At 39.8% G+C, this 26,061-nt stretch overlaps 1 protein-coding gene across 4 annotated transcripts in view; it reads left to right on the top strand.

Moving 5' to 3' along the window:
• The window catches only part of DENND1A (DENN domain containing 1A), a 284,733-nt gene that overhangs the window by 187,138 nt on the left and 71,534 nt on the right, over positions 1 to 26,061 (top strand). For all 4 annotated transcript variants that reach the window (XM_019541012.1, XM_019541015.1, XM_019541013.1 and 1 more), the window contains exon 13: positions 4,900 to 5,025. In XM_019541012.1, the coding sequence (XP_019396557.1) occupies positions 4,900 to 5,025 (126 nt within the window). The remainder of the gene's footprint in view (positions 1 to 4,899; positions 5,026 to 26,061) is intronic.

Here is a 26,061-nt window from a genome sequence, read left to right as displayed (position 1 = left end):
CATAGCTTATTTTTGCATGGTACTAGGGTCCCATTCATTAGCGAGTTACCCCAATTAGGAGAGCCTCTAGTTCACTGTTCTTTCACTGTGTGGGAAATTAAATGTATTTTTGAGGGAGCCTGGAAATATTTCTGCTTCTCAATTGCAAATCCATTTTTGAAAGGTAACTTCCACTTTTATTTTCTTATACTGTGTTTGCAATAGAATGTTTCTTGCTTTATTCATGTTGACAACTGAAAAGCCTTGGACCTAATTAAAAGAATTTCCACTAGCACCTTTACTGAACCATTTCATTATGCTGCATTGCACAGATTGCATTTTGAAACATGGTGATAGTTTAAATCTGACCTTTAAACCTGAACTGCCAGAAGTATAAAAATCTTCTTTAAAAACACTCCTAGGATAGTCTGTATGTATATGTGCCTGTTTGGTTAGAAATAATCTTCATATTGAGCGGTCACAATCTTGCTTTTAAAAAAAAAAAGCCTTTACAGTCTCTTTTAAGGCAGGATAACAATTGCAGTTCAGTTTGCATAGCCTACTTTGTTTGAGGTATTAATTTATTCCAGAGAGAACACAGGAGCTGCTTTACTTGTATTCACTCATCACTCTCTCTAAATGCATTATTTAAATGCTTTGTCATTTAAGCTACAATATTGTACATCAGAAAGTGTGAAAAGTGGCGATTATGGAGAACTTGATTGAGATGAGTGAATGTGTGAATATATAACGTGAAGACTTGGTAGTGCCAGGATCATTTTAATTTTAAGGAAGAAGCAGAGCTCCCTTGATGTTTGTACATACTACATGAGAATTGTTTAATATTTTTTTGTTAATTTGAGGAATAAATACTTAAATGCTTTTTTGGGGGATATCGGAGTGCTTTAGAAATGCTAAAATTAGCACAATGCCTGAGTGAGATGCATCGTTATTGTAATTCTATAATAAATGGGGAAACTGAAGTCATAACCTCTCTGTCTTTGCCTTAGGCCACATTAGAAGCCTGTCAGGAAGCCAGAAATAAAACTCAGGTCTTCTGACTGCCATTCCCAGACTTTAGCACCAAGCTCATCTTTCTCCAAGTAGAGGCTAATAGAAAATCACTCTTACAACTTTCCAGATTGATTCAGAGATTTCAGAGATTTAGCTGCAGTGCAAAAATTTGTTCAACGATGCATCAATTAAAAGTAGCCTATTTTTAAAGTTGTATGTAGAATGCAAAAGCCAGAAATTCAAAAGATCAGTGCTTACTGGGCCTTTGGGCCACGGATAAGCTAAAGACGAAGTAAAAACAATAATACCACTTGTGTCTAGTTCAAACTTCGGATTTTGTTGGAACTATTACACTTGTACCATTGAGAATAAAGGAGCTCCTTCAGGGACATTATGGCTTCAGTGAAAGGAAATGAGCCATGGATTATGGACACAACAGGCCTTCCACTGAAACTGCTATGGTCTATCATGTTAGTATGTGCTCTGAGGCTCATTAATGCGTGGCTCATTGACAAAAACTACAGCTTTTGGATTTAAAAACAATGCTGGACATGTCCTTAATTCTCCATTTCATGGTACTTAGTAATAACGTCAGTCTTTTTATGACAGAAGCACTCCATGCTGCAGAAAAGTCTAAGTAAAAAATAAAAATGAAAATATCTTTAATTTTATCAGAAACCAGAAGCAGAGATTTATTTCTTCATTTAGCACAAGTAGATACAGTGCAGTAGGATGGGGACTATTTTCTGCAGCCTTTGTAGCATGTATCGGCAAATATGGGGTTACCTTCTAGGTTTAAAGACAGACAGAAAAAGGAAAGGTGAGTTGATGCTGCTTAAATATTAGAGTTAAACTGCACAAAACAGGAAAAGTTACTGTTTGCCATGTAGATGTTAAACAGTGAAAACCAGCTATATGTGTGCTTATGAAGGAGCCAGCAAACACAAGAGACGCTCAGAATTTTGCAGGGTGTGTTCACTCAAAAGCTCTTTATTATGATGATATGTACAAAAAATATAACTATAGTAAAGTGATTGTAGTGTGTGTGTGTTGTCCCCTCCTCTCCCTCACATGCATGCGCACGCTTAGTTACTGAAGGAGTGGAGGGTAAAAGTGCACCAGTGTAAATTATGGCCAGGTAGGTGTCTGTCTGCGTTTCACTCTGGGGTGCGTGTTGGCTCAAGATAAATGGGCCTCCTGGGCATCTAGGTGCAATCCTGTTCCACCGTATTTGGGTTCCTAAAACATCTTAAGATAATTTTATAATGATGATATTTTGTCTGTTTGTCTATAATGCTTTACACACATGGACACGCATGCATGCCTGTGTGTATATGTGAGTGTGCATACACATATCTCTCATATAAAAATGAGAGAGCGAGCATACACACAGCCTTGCACATGTGAGAGTCATGCTTCTCCTTTGTTCCTGTGACTTATCCTTAAGGCTAAGCTGGACAAAAGCAAACGCATGAATGGGTCTTCTGGAACTGGAGCAAGGTGGAACAGAATTGCACGTGGATGCTTAGCTGTATGAGTGCTCCTTAGATGCCTGAGTAGGGAGAATAGTGTCTAGACTCTACTGCTCACATCTTTGCTCTCCTTGCACTAGTTTTCCTTCTGTGACTCTTTCAAGCCTTAACTTGTCCTGGCTCTCTGTCTCCAACACCCCAAAATTGTTGCTGACAAAACTATTTGTTAAAGATTTGGTTGCAGCCATTGCAGCGCAGGCACAGCACGTTAAACATTAATCTGTGAAAGGGTCTTTTTATCTCATTTCCCTTGCCTGTGTTTGAGAAGCAAAAATGCTGTCACTAACAATAGCATGCAGATACACAACCTTACTTTAGAAGCTACCAAGCTGCAAACGCTAAAAAGGAAGCACATCAAACTAAGTCACAACCTATTTATATGTAGAAGAGAAATTGTGAAGTACAGAAAACAGTAATAGGTAATTCTTCAGAACGGCAGCCCTTGGAGTATATAGAAGACCAAAGAGTATTCAGGTAACCTAAATGCTTGGGTAGTTTTTAAATTTGCCTGTGTAAGAGGGTGTACAGTTGATATTTGCTCAGTTACAATCAGTGAGTATTTCTTTGTGTAAATGGTAATGAGACCATTAGGACTATGTTCACCTGAAGTGCAGCTCTGTGAATCTGAGGTAATTAAACACCTCCAGTATGAAAGAGAAAGGGCAGTGAAGGTTAAGTGAGGAATAATCTGATGCACAGGTGGTTTAGATCCTTTGAGAAGCAGCAAGAAAAGAACCTCAGTTGATATCGACCATTTCAAAGGATGGAAATGTCACCATTGTCATTGCGAGACACCTTTTTTTCTTTTTTCTTCTTTTTTTTGGGTGGAGGTATAGGTTTTCCTTTCATATGAATAAAAACATTGCATTTTAGATTTGCAGCTCATGCTTCAAAAATACATTTAGCACATGTGAACACTGCATTTGCCTAGATGTCCTCACAATTTTTCTTTTTATACTTGCTTTATTCTATCAGGATTGAGACCCTGTTGTGATTGACATTCTTCAGACATGCCAGATTTGTTCCCTAAATGGTTTAGCATTCTTTCAAATGAAGATTGATGGCCTGATTATGCAAAATTTCCCTGGTACTTAAGTGTTTCCTAACCACATGTAAAGTATTTGTTGGGTTTCATTTCCATGGGCAGAAATTAACTATGATTAGGACTGAAAGAAGTATAAAGAACAAATGGAAAAAAATGTGTATGAGTCTGATATTTAAAGTCCAGAGAGACGTATACCCAGTTTCTGAGTCTGGTTATGTTTTCTTGTTTTAATATGATCAACTGAAGACCTGCTCCCCAAATATTGCTTCATATCCTTGCAGTTATCGGTTTACCCTAGGCTGGAAATGAGGCTGTGCTGATAATATTGTGGTGAATAAAAGAACATTTAAACTACAGGATATGCTATTATCAGGCATGGCCAGAATATCAGGAATGGTGCATCTTGTAAAGTATTTCATCAGTTATGGGGCCATTACTTACAAAGTCTTAATTTCTTTCAGTCTCAAGCATTGTGTTGGCTTAATCTTTCATTTTAGCTTAATATCACCTGTGCAGTTTCTTTTGCCCACTTCCTTATACTTGAAATGTTGGAGTCAAGACAGATGCTCTTTTGTGACAAAGATATGTCTGCACTACTGGAAGAAGATGAGTTTCCTTAGTGGTGATAGGAGGCCCAGGGATACTTGTTGACAGTTACTAGGGACTTCTCCTTGAGGGGATTGCAAAATAACATTTTTAGCAAAGAGCACAGAGATTGTTGTAAAAGCTGCTGTGAAGCAAGCTGAAGATGCAGCCCACTTACGCGTGTACATGGGACAAGATACAGTCGCAGTAGGCCTTAAAGAACATTTGCATCTTCACCAGCCCATCTCTTTCTCTCCATGTCTCTCTCAGCTCTTGTTAAAATTAGGAAAGACTAATTACTAGTCTTCCACAGTGCAACTTCCAGGACTGAAATAATTGCTTAGGCTTTTACATTCCTTTGGTTTGGCTACTGAAACTTAAGTATTGAAATTTGATGGACTGCAAACAGGGATAACATGCAACTTCTTAGCCACCTCCAAAGAACACAAAACACTGGATTAATCTCTGATTTCCAAAAGGTGATAGTAAGGCAGGCTTTAAAACTTGGCCCTGATCTTCCTGCACTCTTGCTGCAGGCTTTCAGCAGAACGTGATTATCAATTAGGTGGGCATAGCCGATCACTGGAAATACCATTTCCTTAAGACTAGAGGCTTCAGGTTTGTAGTCTGCCATTCTTTTTCACTACTGCTGTGATACCTCTTGAAACCTTTCAAGCTGGGTCCCGTTGTGGAGTATTCTGTGTTTGTGCCACAAGGATGACCCGACCTGTTGTGTATTTTCAGGTTTCTACGCTAAAGAACAGGCTAAAGAAAGTCTCGACAACTACTGGGGATGGTGTGGCAAGAGCATTCCTAAAGTCCCAGGCTTCTTTCTTCGGGAGCTACAGAAACGCCCTGAAAATTGAACCTGTGAGTAGGATGTGAGTTTGTAACATAGACGTAAACATGGAATTGAGGAGGAGGGGGCAAAAAATTGATGTTCAGCTATCAAAGGAGTGGGCCAGTAAGTAGTGAAAAGACCATTACACTGTCATTATACATACCCAGAGTTTGGCCCCATGTAGAATCTGCATACAGGCCTTGTTACTGCATCTCGAGAAGGAAATAAATTATGTGACCATTGAGGGTGTTTAGCCAGGAGCAGCCATAATAAACAAGGGCCTAGAAAAGCTCCTCTTTGTCTGGGGGGACACAGGGAAGTAGATCGGGGCTCCTCTTTTCTCTTTCATGACACAAAACATGAGGGCATTTGCTGAAATTTGTAAAAGATGTAAATTCAAAACAAACCAAATGAAAAGAATTTTTTTCACACTATATATATTCAACTGTGATGCCAACTGCTACAGCAAATTATCAAGACTAAAAAAGTAATACTATTCAAAACAGAGTTCACGTTTATACACATAGCAATAAAATAGCTGGGGTTGTAACTGCTGATGATAGAAATATTGGACTACATTTAAACCTCTCTCTGTTGGGGACCAGGAGGAAACATGGGGAACCGATTGTCCCACTTCTACCTGCTTCTGGGTTCTTGCACCTTCTGAAACAGCTGATGCTGGTCACTGCCAGAGACAGAGCGGTTGGATGAATGGGCCTCAGATACGAGCCAGTCTGACCATTCCTGTGTCAAGGATGGGTCCCACATTACTCAATCTGCTGGTTGGACTTCTCTGAGCACACAGAAAATGCTTCTAGCCATATTGGCTCATGACAAATGGAGCAGGGGAGATAATGTGGTGAAGTCATGCACTAGGCATGAGTCAGAAAATACACAGAATTTAATATTTTTGCATATTGTGGAGATGCGTGGATCTGCGAATCTGATGGGAAGGAAGTAGCTTGGCAAGAGATTTCAGTAGTCCATCACCGTCTTCCAGAAAGCATAGTTCCAACTAGTCACTGTTCTAAAGTACCACTGTTTAATTCAGCAGGTCTGAGTCCTTTTCTCTAGTCCTCATAGTGAGGATGTGCATATGATATGCATAGAAATATAAATGTATTTGATCTCTGCATGTGCCTGGCTGGTAAAAAAATAAAAATAAAAATACCGGGTGTGAATGTTATGCCTCCAATGTACCCAATATGGACTAACGGGAGCTATTTTAATTCCCATCCACATAAATAACAAAACTGAAAGCAGCAAGGCAGCCTGGCTGTAAGCCTCCTTTATCCATGTCAGACATACACCAACTTCTCTTCATTCATTTAGCCCCTTCTTGCTCTCTAACACTCCTCCCACTAGTTGCCAGGCAACTCTAGGAGTATTGGTGTACACTGTGCCTGGATGTGTGTGAAGGATTAACTAGTTAAGGTTGGAGTTTTTATAAAGCAAAATACAATTTCATATAGCTTTTCTGGGAATAACATCTGGCATTATGAAGGCCAGATTTTGCACGTCATAGATAAAAATCAGTTGAAATGACAAGCACCTTGAAATGCCTGTTCCCCCTTCTAGGGAAAACTGGTCTGAACAAGTAAGAAAAACCAAAATAACTTGTTTCCCAGCCATGTAATGTGTCTGATAAAAGATATCACCCATAGAAATCCTTCTCTTAATTAAAACAGCCCCGTATGTTTGGTTTGTGCATCACTTCCATCACTGAGACGGCCCCACTGGTCAAGCGATCATAAACCAGATTTTAGGGAAGATTCAGTCTTATCTGTGGGATCAGGGAATAGTGAAAAATGGGCCTTATTTTCCTAAATCCCATCCTACCTTAACTTAATAACGTTCCTTATACTGTAGCAAATATGGCATATTAGGCAGTTTTTCCTACTAGAATGTTGTTCACTGGGATGACCGAGTGCTGCGTTTAAACCTTACGCTCATCAGGCCATGTCCTGACTTGCTGGATGTTGTTTCATCTGCCAGGGAGTCTAAACAATGCTGAAGGCCTGTATCCCATGTCTTTCCTTTAAATGAAGCAAGCAGGGAAGATGGGTGTTCCATACTGAATACATTTTGAGCCCCCTGTATTTCAGTGGGACTTAAGAACAGCCCCTTATTCTGTCTGTAGTGAATACCAGACAGAAGAAGGTAGTTCCCAGCTGAATTTACAGTAAAGTTGCAAATTGATTGATATCTTGGGTTGGGAATATTGCATGCCAGATGCCTGTTTTTAGAGCATACGCAGAAGATGCAAGGGTGGAGTTCAGCTTTTTGTGATGTGCTACTGAAGTGTTTTCAGCTGTAGTCCAGGAGCGGCTTGGGGACTGGGGAAAAAAGCCTCCACCTGGGAGAATTCTTATGGCAGAGCTGTGTAATGAGAGGCTTAGCTTTAAGATGTCTTACTTGATTTTTAAATCTGTCGCTAATTTAACAGTTTGAATTCAAATTATTTTGATGTGTTTTAAAAGCAAATGGGAAGAGCAGTTTCTAGGAAGAGGCCTGATAAGAGAATGAGAAATATTTCAAATGCTTCAACCTCGTTGTCCTTTAAGTATGGTCTCTTCCCATATTATAGCACCCTTCAGCACGTCAGCCTGGGTCCAGGCAGTATTGGACATGATGTAGCTTATCGCACCTGGAGTCATTGGAGATCCCATCTCTTAGAAAATTGCAATATATGGCTAATAGTGAGTGCTAATTAAGAAAATAATTGCATAGGAAGAACTGCTTTTACTATTTGGTGGTGTTAATCTTGTAAGAAGATTGAGTGCCATAAATTGGTGCGTGTGGTGGTAAAAAATTTGGGGGGGACAAACAAAGTAGAATTGTGCTGGTAGGTTGTTGGCTTATTTCATTCAGTTTCTTTGGGGTCCAGAATTGTCTTGCATCAAACTTGCAAACGTTGCATTTAAATGTACATGAAATTCTCCTCCCAAAGATTGCAAGGTTACATACTGTATAGGCTTTGGCTGCCACTTGGTTATTGTTGTCTTACATGCTTTTTTTAGTAATATAGAACTTTTCATTTGAAAAATAGTTTTAGATTGAAGAAATTACAACTATAAATTTAAGCATAAGATGTAGTAAAATTACTGATGCATTTACACGTTTCTATAACCGTTCAAAGTAGAATCATAAAACCATGGAAGAATTTGTCACATATGGTGTGTATATATGGCTCAACTCACTTCTGTTAAATACAGTAAGGTATGTAAGAGGCAACATGCTTGCTTGGCTGTCTAGAGGCAGGTGTGTAGCTTTACATATGTTACCTACTGTTTTTAATTAAGCCTACCTTTTGTAAATGGTATGATTGTTTGTTTTTTAAATTTCTATATTTAAGTCTTTGTCTCTTAAGAGCAGATGAGTTCATGTACATCTCTTAAACATGCAAGTCAAAACTGGGTCATCTTCAATAGAAATAAATGTGTAATTTAAATATTTAAAGCTACATGTATGTTGTAAATTACATATATACGTTAAAAACATGACAAAGTTAAGATTTTTAAATTTACCTCATCAAAAATGTTAACTATGCTCTTTCTTAGACTGACACCTAGTGGTTAGAGTTAGCATTTCACCCGTTTTCTTTCTCCTGTTTCGTCAACAAGCACACTTTTTTATTAAGAAACGCATCTAATAACCCCTGTGATGGAGAGAAACTCATTAGATAAAATCTGTGAAACGGAATAATACTTGGGGCATAGTGCAATGAAATATATGAAGCTTTTCAATGAATATTGCTACTATAGTTAGGCTTACCCACAGGTAAGTGTTTACTATAGGCACAGTGGTTTACCTGAGAAATCGGACTCCAACATGCTGTCTTCTCAGAGGGTTGGCATCGCTGTATCGCCCCTTTCCGTGGGGACAGGAATTTCGTTTCTTTCCCATGCAGTTAATTCCCTCGCGTGTCCTGCCTGTCATGTTTCAGTGCCTTCCTCCTTGGAAGGTGATGGTAGCAGGTGACGATCTTGCATGGAGAAGTACCTTTGATGTGTTTTCCTTTGTCCGTAATATCTTCTCCAGAAATTTGGCAACTCTCCCCTGACCTCTTCCATCAGAGTTCAGTGCATTAAGTGGAGCCTTTTCTAGTTGTTCAGGACCTGGTTTTATCCGTGTCTTGTTTCATAAATCCTCATTAGTAATCTGAGCAAGTATTCACCTTCTGCATCTTGGGTCCTACCAACTGCATTTCATTGGCATTAATGTATCACGAGTTGAAAGTTTCGGTGGCCCAGTTTTCTCCAGTGGTACCTAATATCTTTCGTGGATAATTTGGAAAAGGTTTGGCTTTCAAATCCTGAGAAGCCTTTGAAATCTAATTGTAAGTTACCCTTTCTCTGAAGATGACTGTCCTCTTTAACCTTTGCTCCTTGTATTTGGTACCCTATGCAATCACACCCATTAGATTTTGGAGTTTCACAATGCTATGTAGGCTTCATATGAGGAGGCATGTGAAACGCAACAGGAAGATTTGGGGTATACATTCATGGGGTACTGTGTAGCAATACCTAAGCAGCCTTGGCTCCTTGGAGCAGCATGGCTTGGCTGCATTAGCATGGCATGCTGGCCAGCCTGATTTAGCCCTGCGTGAAAACAGGGGTTGTTGTTTGTGTGGCTGTACTGCCTCCTGGTACCTGAAGTAGCTTAGGTGACTCTGCGTAGTGCTGCATTGTGCTAGGAAGCCAAACTCCTACGTGGGCATTTTGTCAGGCTCAGTGATGGTGGAGCTGAAGCTGTCTAGTGTGCACTGAATGAGGTCCAGATCTTGATGGTGCTCCTTTTTCGAGGGTCTGGCCTGCTTCAGTACACATTTAGTAATCCAGTTGTCAAGGTGATGAACTTTGTTCTTGGCAAAAAGCTTCATTGTTTCTTACCATGTTGCTTAATTCCAGTCTTTTCTCTCACTTACAAAATCTGTTTAATCCTGATTTTTTTGAGGATTGGGAGCACCCTGAACCCAGTGCTGCTTGTTAGAAAGCAACCCTCTTCAGTACTCTGTTGTAACATCTGTAGGTGCGTTCAATATATGCCAGCCTATAGCATGTTGTCTCTAATTTGTGACACCCTCCTTGAGGGTGTGAAATGATTAACATCATTATGCTGTTGTTAAGGAGTTGACAGCTATATTCCTTCTCTTCATTGGCTTGCATTGTTTTCATAAGGGCTGAATAATCAACCCCTTCAGCCTTCTGCCCTCCCTGATGGGCCTTTCTTTCCCAAACTGATCAGAGTGTTTCCCTTGTTTCAATCTAATTCCTGTCCTGCCCATTGGGAACATTGCTGATAACTTGGCAAGAATAGTACTGTTCCCAAGTAAAAACCGGTTTGAAAATAGAATGATTGTAGTGGTGCAGAGAAAGAAAATGGTTTCAGGGTACCCATCGCTTACATAGTTTGAAGTTGAAAGGAAGCTAAAAAGGCTGAGTCAAATATTTCCTTAATACAGTTGCTATTTTATTTGTTGAGGGTTTTTTTAGAATCAAAATCGTGACTCTGGCACTGCGCTGCCAATAATATATGTCCCTTTTTTGTAGACCCCTTGAAAGCGTTATGTTGTGGCTAGCCAATTGCCCGTTAGAAATGAAAGGGCGGGGGCAGAGCGCCACCACCCCATGCCACTGCCACCTCCCAGGAGCAGGGGGGGGGAAGCTTGCCCCACTGTCCCCTCAGGCAGCACCACGTGCTACCGCCGCCTCCAGGGAGCAGAGCTGGGAGGGGGCACCCCCAGCTCTGTCCCCCTGTCATGGTGGCGCTCCACCGCTGCGCCGCCTCTTGTCCAGGACGCTCTTGGAGCGCTGGGATTGTTTGTTTCAGTCAGCGTTGTGCTTGTTTGCTGAGACAACCAATCAGAGCGCAAATAAAGCACTGCAGACGGACAGACTAAGGCTTTTATTATATTAGATGTCTGCAGCGTCAGTAAAACTATAGTATTTTTCCCAATTTTGAACTAGTCTCAACCAATGGGTATTAAAGAGCTAGGGATGTGTACAAGGTAATGCTGCTTTCAGTTTTGTTCAAAATGTAGAGGAGAATCAATTTTTCAAAGGAAAAATTTATAGGAAATAGTTTTATCAAAACAGTATGATAATTTATGCCACTTATAATTTATCCATATAGTAATAGTAAAGCTGCATAATACTACTGATAATTTTAAGACACACTACTTTTATGGTATAGTAAAAATGTCAGTATAACCCTTGCTGTTTTAAATTAAGAATTCTAAATAGGTATCAATGCAAACTTGAATTCATTGGGAATTCATTATAACAAGTAAATATCTTTAATGAAGCTTTAATTAGTTTCCTTTGTGTCCTTATTGTTGATTATTTGATCTTACAGTGCTTTATCGGCATGAGCAATCATTTGTTGTGTAACTCGTTCAGTTAGGAGTGACTTAACATTTCTGAATTGATTTGGGTTTGAATTTAGCTGAAATCCTCTCCAGATATATTCAGCTGAAAGTAAATACGAAAATCTCAGTGGACAGAAGCAAATGTACCTTTCCACTTCCACACACATCATGTGCTTTTCTTGATGAAGTTAATTGGTAATTTATGAGGCTTGACAGGAAAGACTATGTTCAAGTTTATTTTTAAACCACCTACAATATTTCTTAAAGATAGTGGACAAATATTATTTGCCAGGTGCAGTGAATATCAGTGTCATTATTATAACTCTAATACTTCAACATTTGGTATGAAAATAATTAGATTCACAAAAATAGAGTAAAATAAACAATACAGAATGCCTCTGATATACATTATCCAGTGTTCAAATGACTTTTACTGAATTATGTAATGTGTGTAGTGTGTGTGAGTGTGTATGCGCACACGTGTGGAGGGAAGGAGAGAGTTTTGCCTCGCAGTAATGGAAATATATTTCTTTTCATTCACTGGTTCGGAGCAAGGACCTAATTAGATCTCAGCAATAAGTTCCAAATGTGATCCACTTACTTTGTTTCTATCAAGTATGTATTTAAGACTTGACATGTGGGGGGGAAAAAATCCTCTTACGTGTCCCCTTTGCAATGCAGTTATTTTCAATTCTGCTGTTGTCTTGCATCTCTGCTGTGCTTCCTGAGTGTGGTCCTCTTGCCAGCTGACTTGACTTTGCTGACATTATTGCTGTATCTTTACTGTGCAAAGGGCTTGTTAGTTGAAAGCTTCAGTGTAAGAAAGAGGAGAAAGGAGATTAATATTTTTAACATAATTTTTTGAAAAAAATCAATAGCATTTATTTTAATATAGCACAACTTTGACTTACTAAACATGTTTATTTCTATAGTATCTTTTTCCTACTAACAGTTGCATGAACTTAAGCATGTAGGAAACAAGATTTGTTAAGGCTTTTCAGCTTGTGGTTTTGTCATCATCTCATTTCAATACAAAAACACACAAAGGAAAAGAGGGGATGATGATTCCTATAAGGAGTGTGTTTCCTATGAGGAAGGTGTTTCCCATTTTGCCCCTGCTCACTGTTTTCTGCTTGTGAGAAGAGTTAGCTTTGCTGCAGCATTGTGAAGACATCCCTGAAAGATCTTGCTCGAGACTAAGTGCTTTGAAAGAGTTTTCCACAATCCTTTATTAAACTATTTGACAAGCGATTAGTCTTGGTAAGATAGCTCCTTCTTTGACCCACGGATTGGAATTCCTGTTGATTTTATGGAGCTGTACTAGGGCGTAATGAAAGGAGTAAATAATTTGCCCTGGTGTGATTTGTCCGCAGCCTAGGTTTGTTCCTGTGTGTGGGGAAGCCGTCGGTCTTTACCCCTGCAGATGTTCACAAGCAGGTAAGGCAAAGGAAAGCCATGCTTTGTTATTTAGATTGCAGTCTTCCATGGAAAGTCCCTTGGAATGGGCTGGCAAGGGAGAGCTCTGAGTCATTTCCAACAGCTTCTTCAACATGGGTTTCAGCTTGGACCCTTAGATCTCAGAGGATGTAGTGGGAAGTGTAAGGCCCCTGCAGACTAGTAGCAATGGGTTTTCTCCCGCTCCAGCCTAAAAATTGTATTAAAGCAATTCCATAACATATGGGGGTCCACAGGGAACCTGAGAGATCCAAGTTGATAGCATTGGGCTCCTGCAGATTTCCCACAAAGTTGGTCTGGGATATGCTCCACCGTCGCCTCCCCTTTCTTCCCTCACACACGTCGGTTCTTGAAGCTGCAAAAGGCTCTTAGATGGTGTGAGGTAGAGGTGGCTGGCCCTCCTGTTTCTACCCAGAGGAATATTTCCCAACACATTTATTTAATGGGACATCTTGTCCTCATTGCAAATTGCTTTTGCCAATCTTTTTGCTTCCTGATCTAAGTAGTTGATATCCTCTCTGATTCTGATATAGAAATGATATAGTCTTTATCAGCAGGTTTCTCCCAGTCGTCATTAAAATCTGCATGAACTTGTATTATGGAGCTTTATTTGCTGTGTCTGTAGCATAGACCCATTAATTTTAGTTACAGACTTCAGTTATGAATGAAAGTGAGAACATCCTTTAATGTTGATAGCACATATTGAACTTTGGAGATGACTTGATTTAAATTTTGTTTTTTTGAGGACATAATTGTGCAGACAAAAACTGTACATTTTACTCCTGGCAGTAAAAGTTCAATGTGACATATCTAGGAAGGCAGGGTTATGTTTTCATTGTTTGTCTAGCACTTGGGACAGTTGAATCTTTGGCATTCCTGGGTGATATCCACTATGGGCAATAGACAAAGGTTAGTATGTCCATGCTCAGAAAGATGTTAGATCAGCAACAGTATGGCAGGAAATAAGACCAACATATTAGTCAATTTATAGCTGTCCCTTTTTTCTAAATCTTTAACAGCATCAGTAGCTATTCACTTACACTTCCAAAGCAAAGAGATCTTAAAGGGGACAAAAATCAAAGAGGAATAACAATGGATAGCTCAGCACAGAAACAAACCAGCCAAAAGGGCAACTGTGTTGGAATATATTTACGAGCATGCTAAAATGTGCACATTATATACCGGTGCGTGATTCTTCCTGATGAGGCTCTGTATGTCACAGCTACTTTAGCTACTATGTGGTATTGCAGTTGCCATGGTGAGTTGTTTCTTAAGCAGTTCAATAGAACAGTAAATAGTTGTTTCAAACTCCCTCTAATTGCTTCCCTACCCAATGGCTGCCTACACAACCACCTTTTGGATACTTCTATTTATTTATTTATTTTCAAATATAAATTTTTAACGCGTGCATTGTATATGGTGCCTATCCTTCCCTTAATTCATAAACTTGGTGGGTCAGGGCTGCTTTGAATGCATAAAATAGTTTGTCCGTTAATGGAAAGAGCAATGAAAAGGGGTCACCACTGTTTGTGTATTATGTGTGTGTAAACCCTGCATTAGAGAGATCAATCATACTGTGGGGGAAAAACACAAGTAAAGGGAAAATCTTTAAAAAGAAAATAGTTTGTTAACAATCTTGTGTATTCCCATATGGATTTAGTCCTTGTTAATGCATAACCATCAGCACTATCTCCCTACCATCTTTAATACTTCATCTTGCTTGATTCCAGTAGAGAACTCCCAATGCTTGCTTAAGCAGTCTGCTGCCATGTAAATGATTGGGATGCCCTAAATTCAGTATGACTTCACTGTCAGGTAGGAGGAGGGGGAAGTTGGTGATGACAGGGGAAACCCTGTTTGAATGCACAAAAAAAGGTGAAAGGAATTGCTGTACTCTCCAGGATGAGATTGGTAGTTTTTCCCTAGTATTAAGATCCTTCCATGACTCATGCCATGTAGAACGACATCGAGTTTGTGCAAGCTCATTTTGAAGTTTCCTGTGATTCATTTGAGTTGGAAGATTTAAAGAAAATATTCGGGAAACAAATGAACAGCTTCAAAAACAGTGCCTAGAAGAGCTCCTTTGACTATTGGGGAATTTTCTCTAGGTTTTAGTTCTTCTATTCGTTTTGGTAATCAGTACATCCTGCTACATTTGGATGGTGTTGCCTTTGCTTCTGCTATTTTGAAATCTGTAGAAGTGGCAGATTTTCCTAGAAAGTTGTTTATTGTACTTCAGCTGTAAAATAGGTTTAACTAGAAGTACATTCATACCTATATAAATTCATGTTATGCAGGGAGGTATACTTTTGAATACACACATAAATACGGATATATATGCATTATATTATTTTCATTTATAACACAGATTACATTTTGAATGCAGTTGCTTTGTAGCATTTCAAATATCACAGATATCAAAGATATCATTTTTATAGCCCTATAGAGTGCTTTTGGCTAAGAGCAGTGTCAAATGGATAGAAAACATACTAAGAGATCATGAAGAAGGATTAATGAACAACAGTCTATTCAGAGGGCCAATATGACTTTATGATGTGTATGTAAAAGGAACAGTGGAAGCCCCATGATTTAGAACTAGGTTTGATCAATCACAAGTTACTGCATTGTGTAGGGGCAATCCTGCCTTGGGAGGTGGACTGGAAATTGCAGTAGGGCTTATTTCATCTCTGACTTGCATGAAGAAAATCGAGATGTATGGTATGTAAATAAGAATGTATTTTGTTCAGAGCCCATCCCCAGTGGACGGAGCTTTGCATCCCAGTGCCCTGCCAGGAATAAGAGATCAGAACAAGGTAACTTGCCTCCAGTGTTATTTCTAGGAAGGACTAGTCTGAGATGACTGCTGTGAGGAACACAACCTGTTACATGCTGACATCTTGCTGTTCGGTGTTATCTCGGTTTGTTGTAACCCATGAGACCACAGAAGCGAAGCGTCCTACGTTCCGTCTTATCAGTAATTTTGCAGCCTCAGTAAAAGCCGCACGTTTAGCTGTCAGAGTGGAGGGAGTCACCGTGTGTACCTTCTCTTAGCGGAAAAGAAATAAAAGTAGCTTTATTCAAAAGCCTCTAAATCTCCCCATTACCAGCAAGGAGCAGCACCACAACATTTCAACTGTACTGTGGAGGGATTTGTACATTCAACCAACAAATTATTCTACTGTGACTGCCTCACCTGCTTTTCTTCATTTCTGCGCTTTTATTTTATATGTGTGTTTGTTGTTCCTCTGTTTCTTGTTTCAAGCCTTTATTTTATTTGTGCATTTTGACGTCCTTGTAGTCTGCTTTTTCCATATTCCCTCCCTGATCCTTGACTTGTAATTGAGAGGATATAGCCTCAGCAAGCAGTGAAGCAGTGTGCAAAGGCCGCCATGCAGGAAAAGATGAAGACACTTGCTGAACTAATAATGCGCAGGGGACTTGGAAAATAACAATAAAGCATGTAAACAACCACCCTGGATAAAAAAACATGACCAGCTGAATTCTGCTTCTGTGTAAGGCACATCAGCGATTTATGCATTTTTAACACAAGCTCTGAATAAGTTATGTGTCGTATTTTACCAAGAAAGCGAGAGGCCATTTGCTTTGAACTTTTGGGGGTGAAAACATGCTCATTAAAGTGAACTGCTGTGCAGGAGCAGCCCAGGGTCGTTAGTGTTGTTTACCTTTAATAAGATGCCAGGAGTGATGCCAATATTTATATTAGTCTGATGGACTTCAGTACCAGGTAGATGGATGGAAACAGCAACTATGGCAAGAATTATAATGCAACTATATGAACAGCCTGTGTCAGGGGCAAATGGACATGGCTTATGCAAAGGAAAATCATGCCCCTCTAATCTGCTAGAAAAAAGCAAACCCCCACAAATTTATCATTGCACAGAATGGGATAGAAAAGTTGCTGTTTTTTTAAAAGAAGAAGCAAGTAGAGGAGAATTTAAGTTACATAAATTACATAGCTTCATCTGGACTGCTGCTTTTCATCCTGTCTTTCACCTTGTCTTAAAAAATTAAGATCAGAAATAATGCTACAGCAAAAATGGTAGGACGTGCAATTTCATGAGAGGAGACTGAAGAATTTGGGACTGTTGACTTCAGAGACCAGACATTGTGGAGGCCTATAATGTAATTGGAGGTATAAAGCTGAGACCTTTGTTACAGCGAAGAAAAAAAAAAGAAGTATTTTGTGAAATTGAAGGACAGTAATTTGAAAATTGACTAGGGGAAATTGTTACTTGTATCCCATAAGTATTGCCTTCCGTGTATGTGAGTCCAAAAAAAGTATTAGGGTTAAGGAGAGGGTGAGGCATTTCCCGAGATAATGAGATAATCTGTTCAGTTCAAAGGCTTTGCCCGACCAAGGCTAGTGGCTCTGTCATGCAGTGGAGTACAGCATGTCACCGAATCGTATTTCCGTGCTTTGACGTTGCACCAGAACTTGGCATCACCATATGTGGGTCTAGTTTCTGAGATGATTGCACGACTCTTCTGTTGGAAGCTGGGGGCCGTCCACCCGAGGTTCATGGCACACCCAACACCATGTTTTAAATATGTTAAAGATGGAAGGGAAGGAGCCCAAGCCTTTCCCTTCCTATATGATTTGCTGTTTGCATGAGAGTCCAGCAACTGTTTTTCTGAGATTCTGTTTCAACAACAGCCTTCATAATGACGAAGAATAAATTATGGGTCACACCCAGAATGGCATAGAGGCAAAATTGGACTTAATGTTGAAGAGCTCCTATTCTTGCAACTTTTTATTTTCTAGGGCATGGCACTGTAAACTCCTTAGAGGGCTGATAGCTGCATTGTTCTTTAAAAAGAACTGCTTTCGTCTAGTAAAACATCAGATGAAAAGGTTCCCTCTTTTCTTATCCGCTTCTAATTTAATTCATTGTTTTCTGTTCCTTTCATTCCATGAGGAGCAGCTTTTGCCAGTGACAGATATTCTATTGTGACTGAAATATGCATTTTGTAAGTCGTAACTTTACTTGGTATTTAAATAAACTGTGTATGTACAGTGTGTGAGATTTATGCAGAACACAGCTGGAGGTATTCTGCTCAGAATTCCTATGGTTTAAAATGTCTCTTTTCAAGTTTGAAAATGTGTTATGAAGTAGACACCATTATGATAATTGGAAGTTCGGCTTCTCTGTCTTGCTCTATTATTATTTTTTTGAATACAATTAACACATCACACACATTTCACCTGGTCTCTCCTCATTTACCTCTGACACTTCCTTGATATTTATTTAGACACATGTGGTGCCTTTACTTTGAACTCAATAGTTGGTATATTCAGTAGATTTTTGAATAAACATTTTTCTCCATTAAAGATATACAATTAGCTTGCATTGTTAGAAAAATGTATACATATTGAAGTCAATTTGAGTCTTTTACTTATTTGTTAGAAGATCAGGACATAAATTTTATAAAGATTGTGGAGAAAACTGCGATTACTATCAAATCAAAATACCTGCTGTGAAGTTGCAGAAGCAGCTCATTTTATTATAGTTCTCAGGGGGGGACAGTTCAGAGAAGATATGCAAAAAGCTATGTGAAAAAAAAATTATGGACGTAAACTTGAAATTTAAAAACATGAATAATGCATTTAATTTGAAATGGCTCTATTTTTGGTAAGATAACACAAATGGAAAGCACAAACTGACTCATTTGAATTAAGCATTATTCTGGCAAGTTCAGCTCTTGTTTCTAGTTGTCATTTTTGAAAATGAAAGTAGAGTAGAGTGAATTTGATTTAAAGCTAAAATGCTTCATTTTTCTACACTGGACATGCTGTTAAGTATAAATATTTTTCTTTAGATAGCTTTACCTTGATTTGGGGGAGGTGTGCATTATGTGTCTGGCTATTCGCAGCATGACAGCAGTATCATGCAGCAAGCCACTAGGAACCATAGGAACTCATTTCAGTCATTTTCAAAGACGTAGATTAAGTTATTCCATGGCAGGTCACATTTTAATGCAGCAGCAGAAAAGGTGGCAGGAATATACTTCAGTCCAGTTGCTTTTCCTGTGCTAGAAACTTGTCTATGGAAATAAGGCCTGAACGTTGTGGTAAAAAATATCTTCTGGCTTATATTTTTTTTGTAGCAGGAAGGATAGATTTGGACCTTTATAAACTAACCAAAGTGGATATGTGTGTATTTTATATAAAATACGTGATGTGTTTATGTGTATATACATATATAACAAGTTAATGTTAAAAAAAATGACAGCATCTGATGAAGTAACCTATAGTTCCTGAAAGGTGGTGCTATATATAGGACCAGCTTAACACCTGCACTCAAGTTCCATGTAAACTTGATCCTAACCATAAGGATGGAGAAGACATTTTACCTTGCTATTTTGTTCATATTAGTACAGTTAGAAGGCACTAGCTTGTGGTGTGTTGTTAATTCTATTTTCTAGTCATCTTACAATGTGCTTTTCCTGGATACTACACAAAACGGTTTCTGTAAATTCTCCTACCAGGAGCTTGGTGCGTCTACCAAAAAGGAATTATTTTTTTCCTTTCCTTTGAAACATTATTAACTATGGTTGCTAACAGATATTGCAGCTATGGCTGGAAACAAAAAATGTTTATGGCGCAAGGTGAAAACAAGCAGACAGCCATGCCTTTTGTCGCACCGCAGATGCATGGCCATGACAGAAGGTAATATACATTTGTACAGCTGTTTTGCAGCAGGCAGTGGTTTGTTTTAAAGCAGGGGAGCGCAGGTAGCCTGGAGCTGCTCACACTCTCGAGCCGCCCTAGGCAGCTGCTCCCAGGGCTCCAGGAGCCTGATCCCATGTTGCAGTTCCAGGGTATGCAGGATCAGGTTCCTGAAGCCCCAGGAGCGCCTGTCCAAGTTTCCCCACCTGCAGAGGCACACCCCGAGTCGGGGAATCCAGCTTGGGGTGTCTGCACGCGGGGAAACCCCAGGGTTCCTTCTTGCCCAGACACCCAGGAATCTGACTCACATGTCCTAGCACAACTGATCTCCTTCATTTGGCAGTGTCTGTTTGTAGCATGTGCTACAGTTTGTATAAGAATACAGTTTCTTTCAAACTTTCCAAAACAAAAATTTCCTGTGAAAGTTTGAAGTTGTTTAGGAAACATTTGGCTCGGATGCGTTCTTTTGAATGAACTGCATGGAAAGGTCTCTCAAGGAGCTTGTTCCTGGTTGCAGTCCTGTTTCCTGCAGAGTTAGCTCTTAACAGATACAGAAATCATCCCTGTGTGGGAGGTTTTTTAAATGATCAACTAAAAAACATGTAGTGACATTTAGGGAGTGTAGAGACTTAGGAAGGATACAGATCCTGATTCTTTAGTGACCATCATGAAGTGGTCCAGTTTCTAACAGTTGTTTTTGCTGGATTGCTTGGTGAAAAGGTGAGTTGAGACTTTGTAGTGTGGAGCATACTGAAAATTATCTAGATCACAATAAAGCAAATGAAAAACAGCTTTTTCCCTTGAGGCTATATGTCCACTCACCTTGCAGTATTGTTCAGACTTGTATTTCTAAGTTCCAAAACTCCTATTATTTAAAATATCTCTTATACAGAATTCTTTAGAAACAATGAGTTTTTAAATTAAATGGTTGTGTAATAAGATATTTCAAGTATTGGTTGAGCTATAAAGCTTAGGGCTGATAAACAAAGCATGTGAAGCCAAATGGCCCCTTTGCTAACCCCAATTAAAATAAAGATTTCATTGCACTCTGTCCTGACAGAGGGGGAGCATATTGTTGCCTTTAAGGGAATTTGGTTTAGTTAATGAAAGAATTTATTTCACATTTCCAAATACAGTGCCTAATTAAATAAGTTTCAATTTATGACTTCTATTGGGGACATTTTAACTCTTTAATGACTGCTTTGTGTCCAGACCACTACTCTACTTGATTTGGCTAACAATCTTGAGTAGTGTGTGATGCATACACTGCTCTGTTTCATGGGGTTGGTTTGCTGGGAGAATGTAGGAAACCTGTTGTATACGACACATCTGTGTAGCTCATCTAAGGAGTATAAAACTGTATCTGTTAAAAGAAACCCATCATGTTTGATGCATGGACTGTAAGCTTAGTACAACGCATGAAGAATACACACCTTGTAATGTACATGGTACGGTGTATCCCTGTATGGTGAGCAGAGGGGTTAGAGCCAAGTGACCAGCTGTCAGGTGCTTGGCTTATGTTCCTGACTAGTTCCTCGAGTCCGGGGAACTCTTGCGTTCCTTGTCTTAGCATTTGTTGGCAGCGTGAGCAAGAGGACTTGACTGATTGATTTCACCGTTTGCAGAACGATGTCTTATGCTAGCTCGCAGTGGCATCAAGACTGTATCCTTTTTGAAATATTTTGAGTGCAGATGGCAGGGATTTTCTGATAAACCTGTTCTCTTCAGAGCATTCCAGTGTGTGGGAACTGCAGCTTTTCTGGGGAGCGCTCCAGTTCCAGCGTAGTCTGTCAGGAAAGGTTTGGCAAGTCTAGGATGGAATTTGTGCTCGAGAGCAAGCATCCATAACAGCCAGTGGGCACTCTGCTCAAGCGAAAATCAAATTGCTTATGCCACATGTAACTGCATCTGTCATGCAGTTGTAAGGGCATTCACCTTGTTTGTGTCTCTGGCTGAGCAGGAACATGAAGAGCCACTGAGCCATTATAGACTCCCCTTTGCATGGGTTCTCTCTCTTTCCACCCCCGCTCTTTTACAAGGGGGAATTATGCCCCACCATCCATTGAAGGGGACTGTAAGAATAAAATGTTTATAGTTATGGAGCCAGAGGAAGAGGTTTCCTGAAGGGAAAATGTGATTCTCTGTAAGCTGTAAATGTCCTCTGTACTTTAAGTGGGATGATAACAAAAAGACTTAATCGCGCCATATGTTTGTGTTCCCCAGTCCAGGAATATGGATGCTTCAAAAAACTTGATATGAGGTTTTGGTTTTTTTTGGTGCGCTCTACTAGATACTTGTACAAGAGCCTTTCAAATAACGTTGTCGTTATTTGGAGTGAGCTTTAAACACTGTAAATGACTCTGTGGGCATTAGTTATTCTTTACTGTTCAGGGGAAAGCAAAGATGCATTAAATCTTTCCTGTCTGTGAATGAACAGTAGAAATCTGTATCACGACATTGTCACAAGTTACATTTAGGATGCGATTAAAGGTTAATCATGCCATAAATAGTAACCTGGCCATGTGTAAAGCCAATTTATGGTGTGATTAATATAGCAAATGAGCCACAAAGATGCTCCACATATAACATCTTTGTGGCTTGTTTCACACCTTAAATCGAATGTGTGGCATGTGGGAGCTGACCCATGACAGATCCTGACGCTCAGCTGAGTGTAGAAATCTGGCATAGGGCATCCCCGAGGTCTGGGATACAGGCATCCTCTACCCGATGAGTGGGATTGGGCTGGGGCAGGATTGGGTCCTGGACTCGCCAGGCCCTCTCATCCTTGGAGGCAGATGGGCAGGGAGGGGCACAGCGTGGGCAAGTCTTCCACATGTTGGGTTCAGTGTGCTGTGAACATTTAAAAAGCAGGCATGCAGCTGGGAGCCCCATCTACACACTCCCTTTTTAAGTTCCCAGGCTGCCTGTGGAAGTGGGAGCTGCATGCGCTGCGTCTGTGTGGAGAGCCAGTTGTGGGTTCAGGGAACATATCCCATCGCACCGTTAACTGAGCGTGCGCCAGGGCCTTAAGCAGAGAAGCTTAACGATGAAAATAAAAGCAACCTGTGAGGGCTTTAGGGGCTATGAGTTTGCCTTCCTTCAGGGTCCTACCTGTGCTTGCATAGGTAAAACCCATCTTGCATTTGTCAACAAATTATCTACTGAGCACACTTCAAGAAGTAGAAGGTAAAGAAAGGCATGTTGTCTGAATTTGCTCCCCTCGACTATATGTGACGGACATTTTTATGACATACCTCTGTGACCTATTGAGAAGAGACTGTTAGTATTAGGATTAAACTTAATTCAGTGGCATCCCCAAAATTTCAACATTAAACTTCTCCTCTGTTTGTTGAAATAAACTTATGCAAAATTAGTAAATTATACTCTGAGGTGCATGCTGACATTGCTGCTTTGGTGATACCGCGTATTCAGTCTATGTACCGTAGCTGCAGTTCAAACCCTGTGGCCAGCATTGTTTAAAAGCAATGCTTTTCAACATCCATGATAAGGATACTGTATCCAACTCAGGCCCTTCACTGTTGAGATAAATGAGTTTGTCAAATAAACGTAAGTATTTAACTCTTGCATTATAATATTGTATTTTCCACCTTAAAATACTGATGTAAAGTGAGAGATGATTTCACAATGGTAAGGAGAATTTTACTTTTTCTTTTATTAAAAGAAGAAAAGCATAAGTCATGTAGCATCTAGTGCAGTGGCTTGGTGGTTGTAAGCATCAGCCTTGGAATATCAAAAATCCAGCCGGCTTGACTCAGCCTTGCATCGTTGTATGTTAGATAAAATATGTTCCAAGTAGTTTACAGACCCTGAGTCTTCTGAATGAGATGTTAGACAAAGAAATCCTGTCTGCTGTAAATGGCCATGAAAGTTTCCATAAGAACAGGAGTCGCTCTGTGTCCTTGGCCAAGTTTTACCCTTCAGCTACTATCTTTGTAATGTGCTCTTTGGCTGTCACCCTCCACTTCAGAGAGAAGAACTGCTCTTCAGGTTTGTATATACAAGGTACTTGAGGATTGCTTGGGCTGATGGATACTCGGTAGATGTAAAAGCATTTTCTTTGACTCGGGTAACTGAGCCTCACTATGAGCCCGGCTGAAGTCAAGTAGAATATGTTAATTAGTGTTTGATTAAAGTAATCCATTCCTGTGGAAGACAAACTACGGCAATCCAAGAATTTCTTACCAAAACAGTATATTAATAGATGTTTTCTAGACACTAGGTGCATCCTGAAGTGCATTTCATTTTCTTCTGATAATTTATGTAATTATCATTAGTTAAGTTATGAAAAATTCTTTTAGAAAACCTAAGGTGTTGTAGTTAGCTGCCTAGCAGGCCATGACCAAAGGTGAGGTGTCATATTTAGCTGGACTTCCAGATACCAGATCTTTGCCTTCAAGCTACATATCCAGTTGGTTGTCCTGTCATAATTTATTATGCTGAAGTCAGATGAAATATTATCACAATTCTGAGGCATAAGTCTTCCCAGTCTGCTGTGTCCACAGGATAGTTATCCTTCATGTTTCTCTTTTTCCTCACTTTTTTTAAATTCAGTGCAAATTCTGTTCTGTGGAGCGGTCTTGGATTGATGATAGGAAGCACGATTCCTAAAAATCAACCAAACGCTGATTCACAGAACCAGTTAGTTACTACTGGCAAATGCCTGTTTGGGAATGCAGGAGATTAAAGCCAGATTGAATTTGACGGGGGATCCTGGAAATGCCCAAGACAGTTGAAAAGCTCGCATATTAGATGCAGAACTTGTTTGAATTGTTTTTAAAAAGTTGGTCTTAATGTGCTCTTTGTAGGAAGGATAGTTCTTGGATTTCTATAGATGAGAATCGTGTTTCTAATACTGTAGTAATGGCCTAAAGTTTTCATATTACTGTTCTACCTTTAACAGTTGATTTTTAGCTGTAAATGTTATGCCCAGCATTTACTTTGACATCCCCTAGTCTAAACAGTTGCCTTCATGATTTAAAAAAAAATAATAATCAAAATAACACAAGGACATCAATCCTTGCGGTTGCATAGAAAGTCCTGTAATATTAATTGGCTGTCAGATCCTGAAGAAATAATGGATTAATGTGCTTGATTGTAATGCTCTGTTCAGGAGCTGAAGTTTGATGCTGATGTCCCTAGCCTCTCTATTTAATGCAATTACAGCTATGCATTCAGGACATTTGAGTGGATTGCATTTCATTAATATGATTTGAGCAGACAATACTAAGATGCTGTTGGGCCCTCTCTGACAGCTAATTACTAGAATGAAGTGTGTACATGGTTAAGGAACAATGAAGCACTTGTCGGGAGTATTAAAACAATAGGGGAATTGTGCTAAACACTGGGAATGCTGCTATCCACAGTTTTCAGAGGCTGCACAGACCAAGCCTTTGAGTGCGCCTGCGGCAGTGGCGATGTATGGGGCGTATAAATAGCAAAATTGTTGCCTCTCATCAAAAGGCCATGTAGTTCTGGTTTGCCCCCTTCTCCATCGCAGTTCACGCGCTGGAAACTTTCCCATGTCTGTTGATCGTCCCACCTGTCCATCATAACAGATCCTAATCTTGTGCGTCTCATAGACACAATAAGTGAGATGTCTTGATTTGGCAATTTATATATAGAAAGAAAGGCGAGCCGTTGTATACATTTTACAGCGCTAACTGCGTGTAGCAAAGAAACAGAGTGCAGTATATGGTCTTCCAGCTATTCTGTTGTTTGGATTGCACCTTGGGATTGGTATAGCAGATCATGAAACCTCTTCAAAGTGGCACAAGCTCTAGGTAACACTGAGCAGGCAGTGACCTCTGGCCCCCCTAGCACTTGAGACTGTTTCTGGGACTATCTGCAACAGTCCTGGTTTTGCCATTTAAAATACTGCATTTTACTTTACCTGCTTATGCAGATTTTACTACCTAATTCCAGAACAAAGTATTGCTATGTGTGTGTAGTTCTGGAGATCTCAAGGGATCCTCTTCCAACCAAAATGAAGTCCTAGGTGGTACAAACTCTAGGTAACACCCTTGCTGCTTACTACCGTTCCTTGGTCTTTGTAGTCCTTTTTTATTTGGATTTGAAGCGAGTTTCATGGGGTTTTTTCCTTTTGCTGTCTACTGTCTGTAACAGGTCCTTAGGCTACTTTGTTTTCTACAAAAAGTGTATTTTACCTGTAACAGTTTAAATAATTGATTTGGAAAGCTGAAACATCTTGTGTTTTGTTAATGTATTTTGGAGCCCCTTGTGAGGCACACGTTTTCAGTGAAAGTTTCCTGATGGTCCATTAAACCTGCCACGTCTAAGCCTTTGCTCTGTATCCATAGCCTCTCCTTTCGTCAGAATGACGAGTGTTCGATAGGTTTCCAGATCAGGCATTTAAAGTTCCTCTGTTGCGTGTGGATTGGCAGTGGGTTCTCTGATGGGTCGCCTTCCACTCACCGGTGTGTTTAAAAAAAAAAAAAAAAAAAAAAAGCATCCAGAATTTGGTGCCTGGCAGCCAAAATATTTGCACCAATCAATGCCAGTTGTTTAATTTCT

The sequence above is a fragment of the Crocodylus porosus genome, unplaced genomic scaffold (genome assembly GCF_001723895.1).
Source record: "Crocodylus porosus isolate Cpor-Errol unplaced genomic scaffold, CroPor_comp1, whole genome shotgun sequence".
In the NCBI taxonomy this organism is placed as follows: domain Eukaryota; kingdom Metazoa; phylum Chordata; order Crocodylia; family Crocodylidae; genus Crocodylus; species Crocodylus porosus.
The sequence above is the reverse complement of the archived record's forward strand: the minus strand, read 5'-3'. Positions and strand labels throughout refer to the sequence as shown.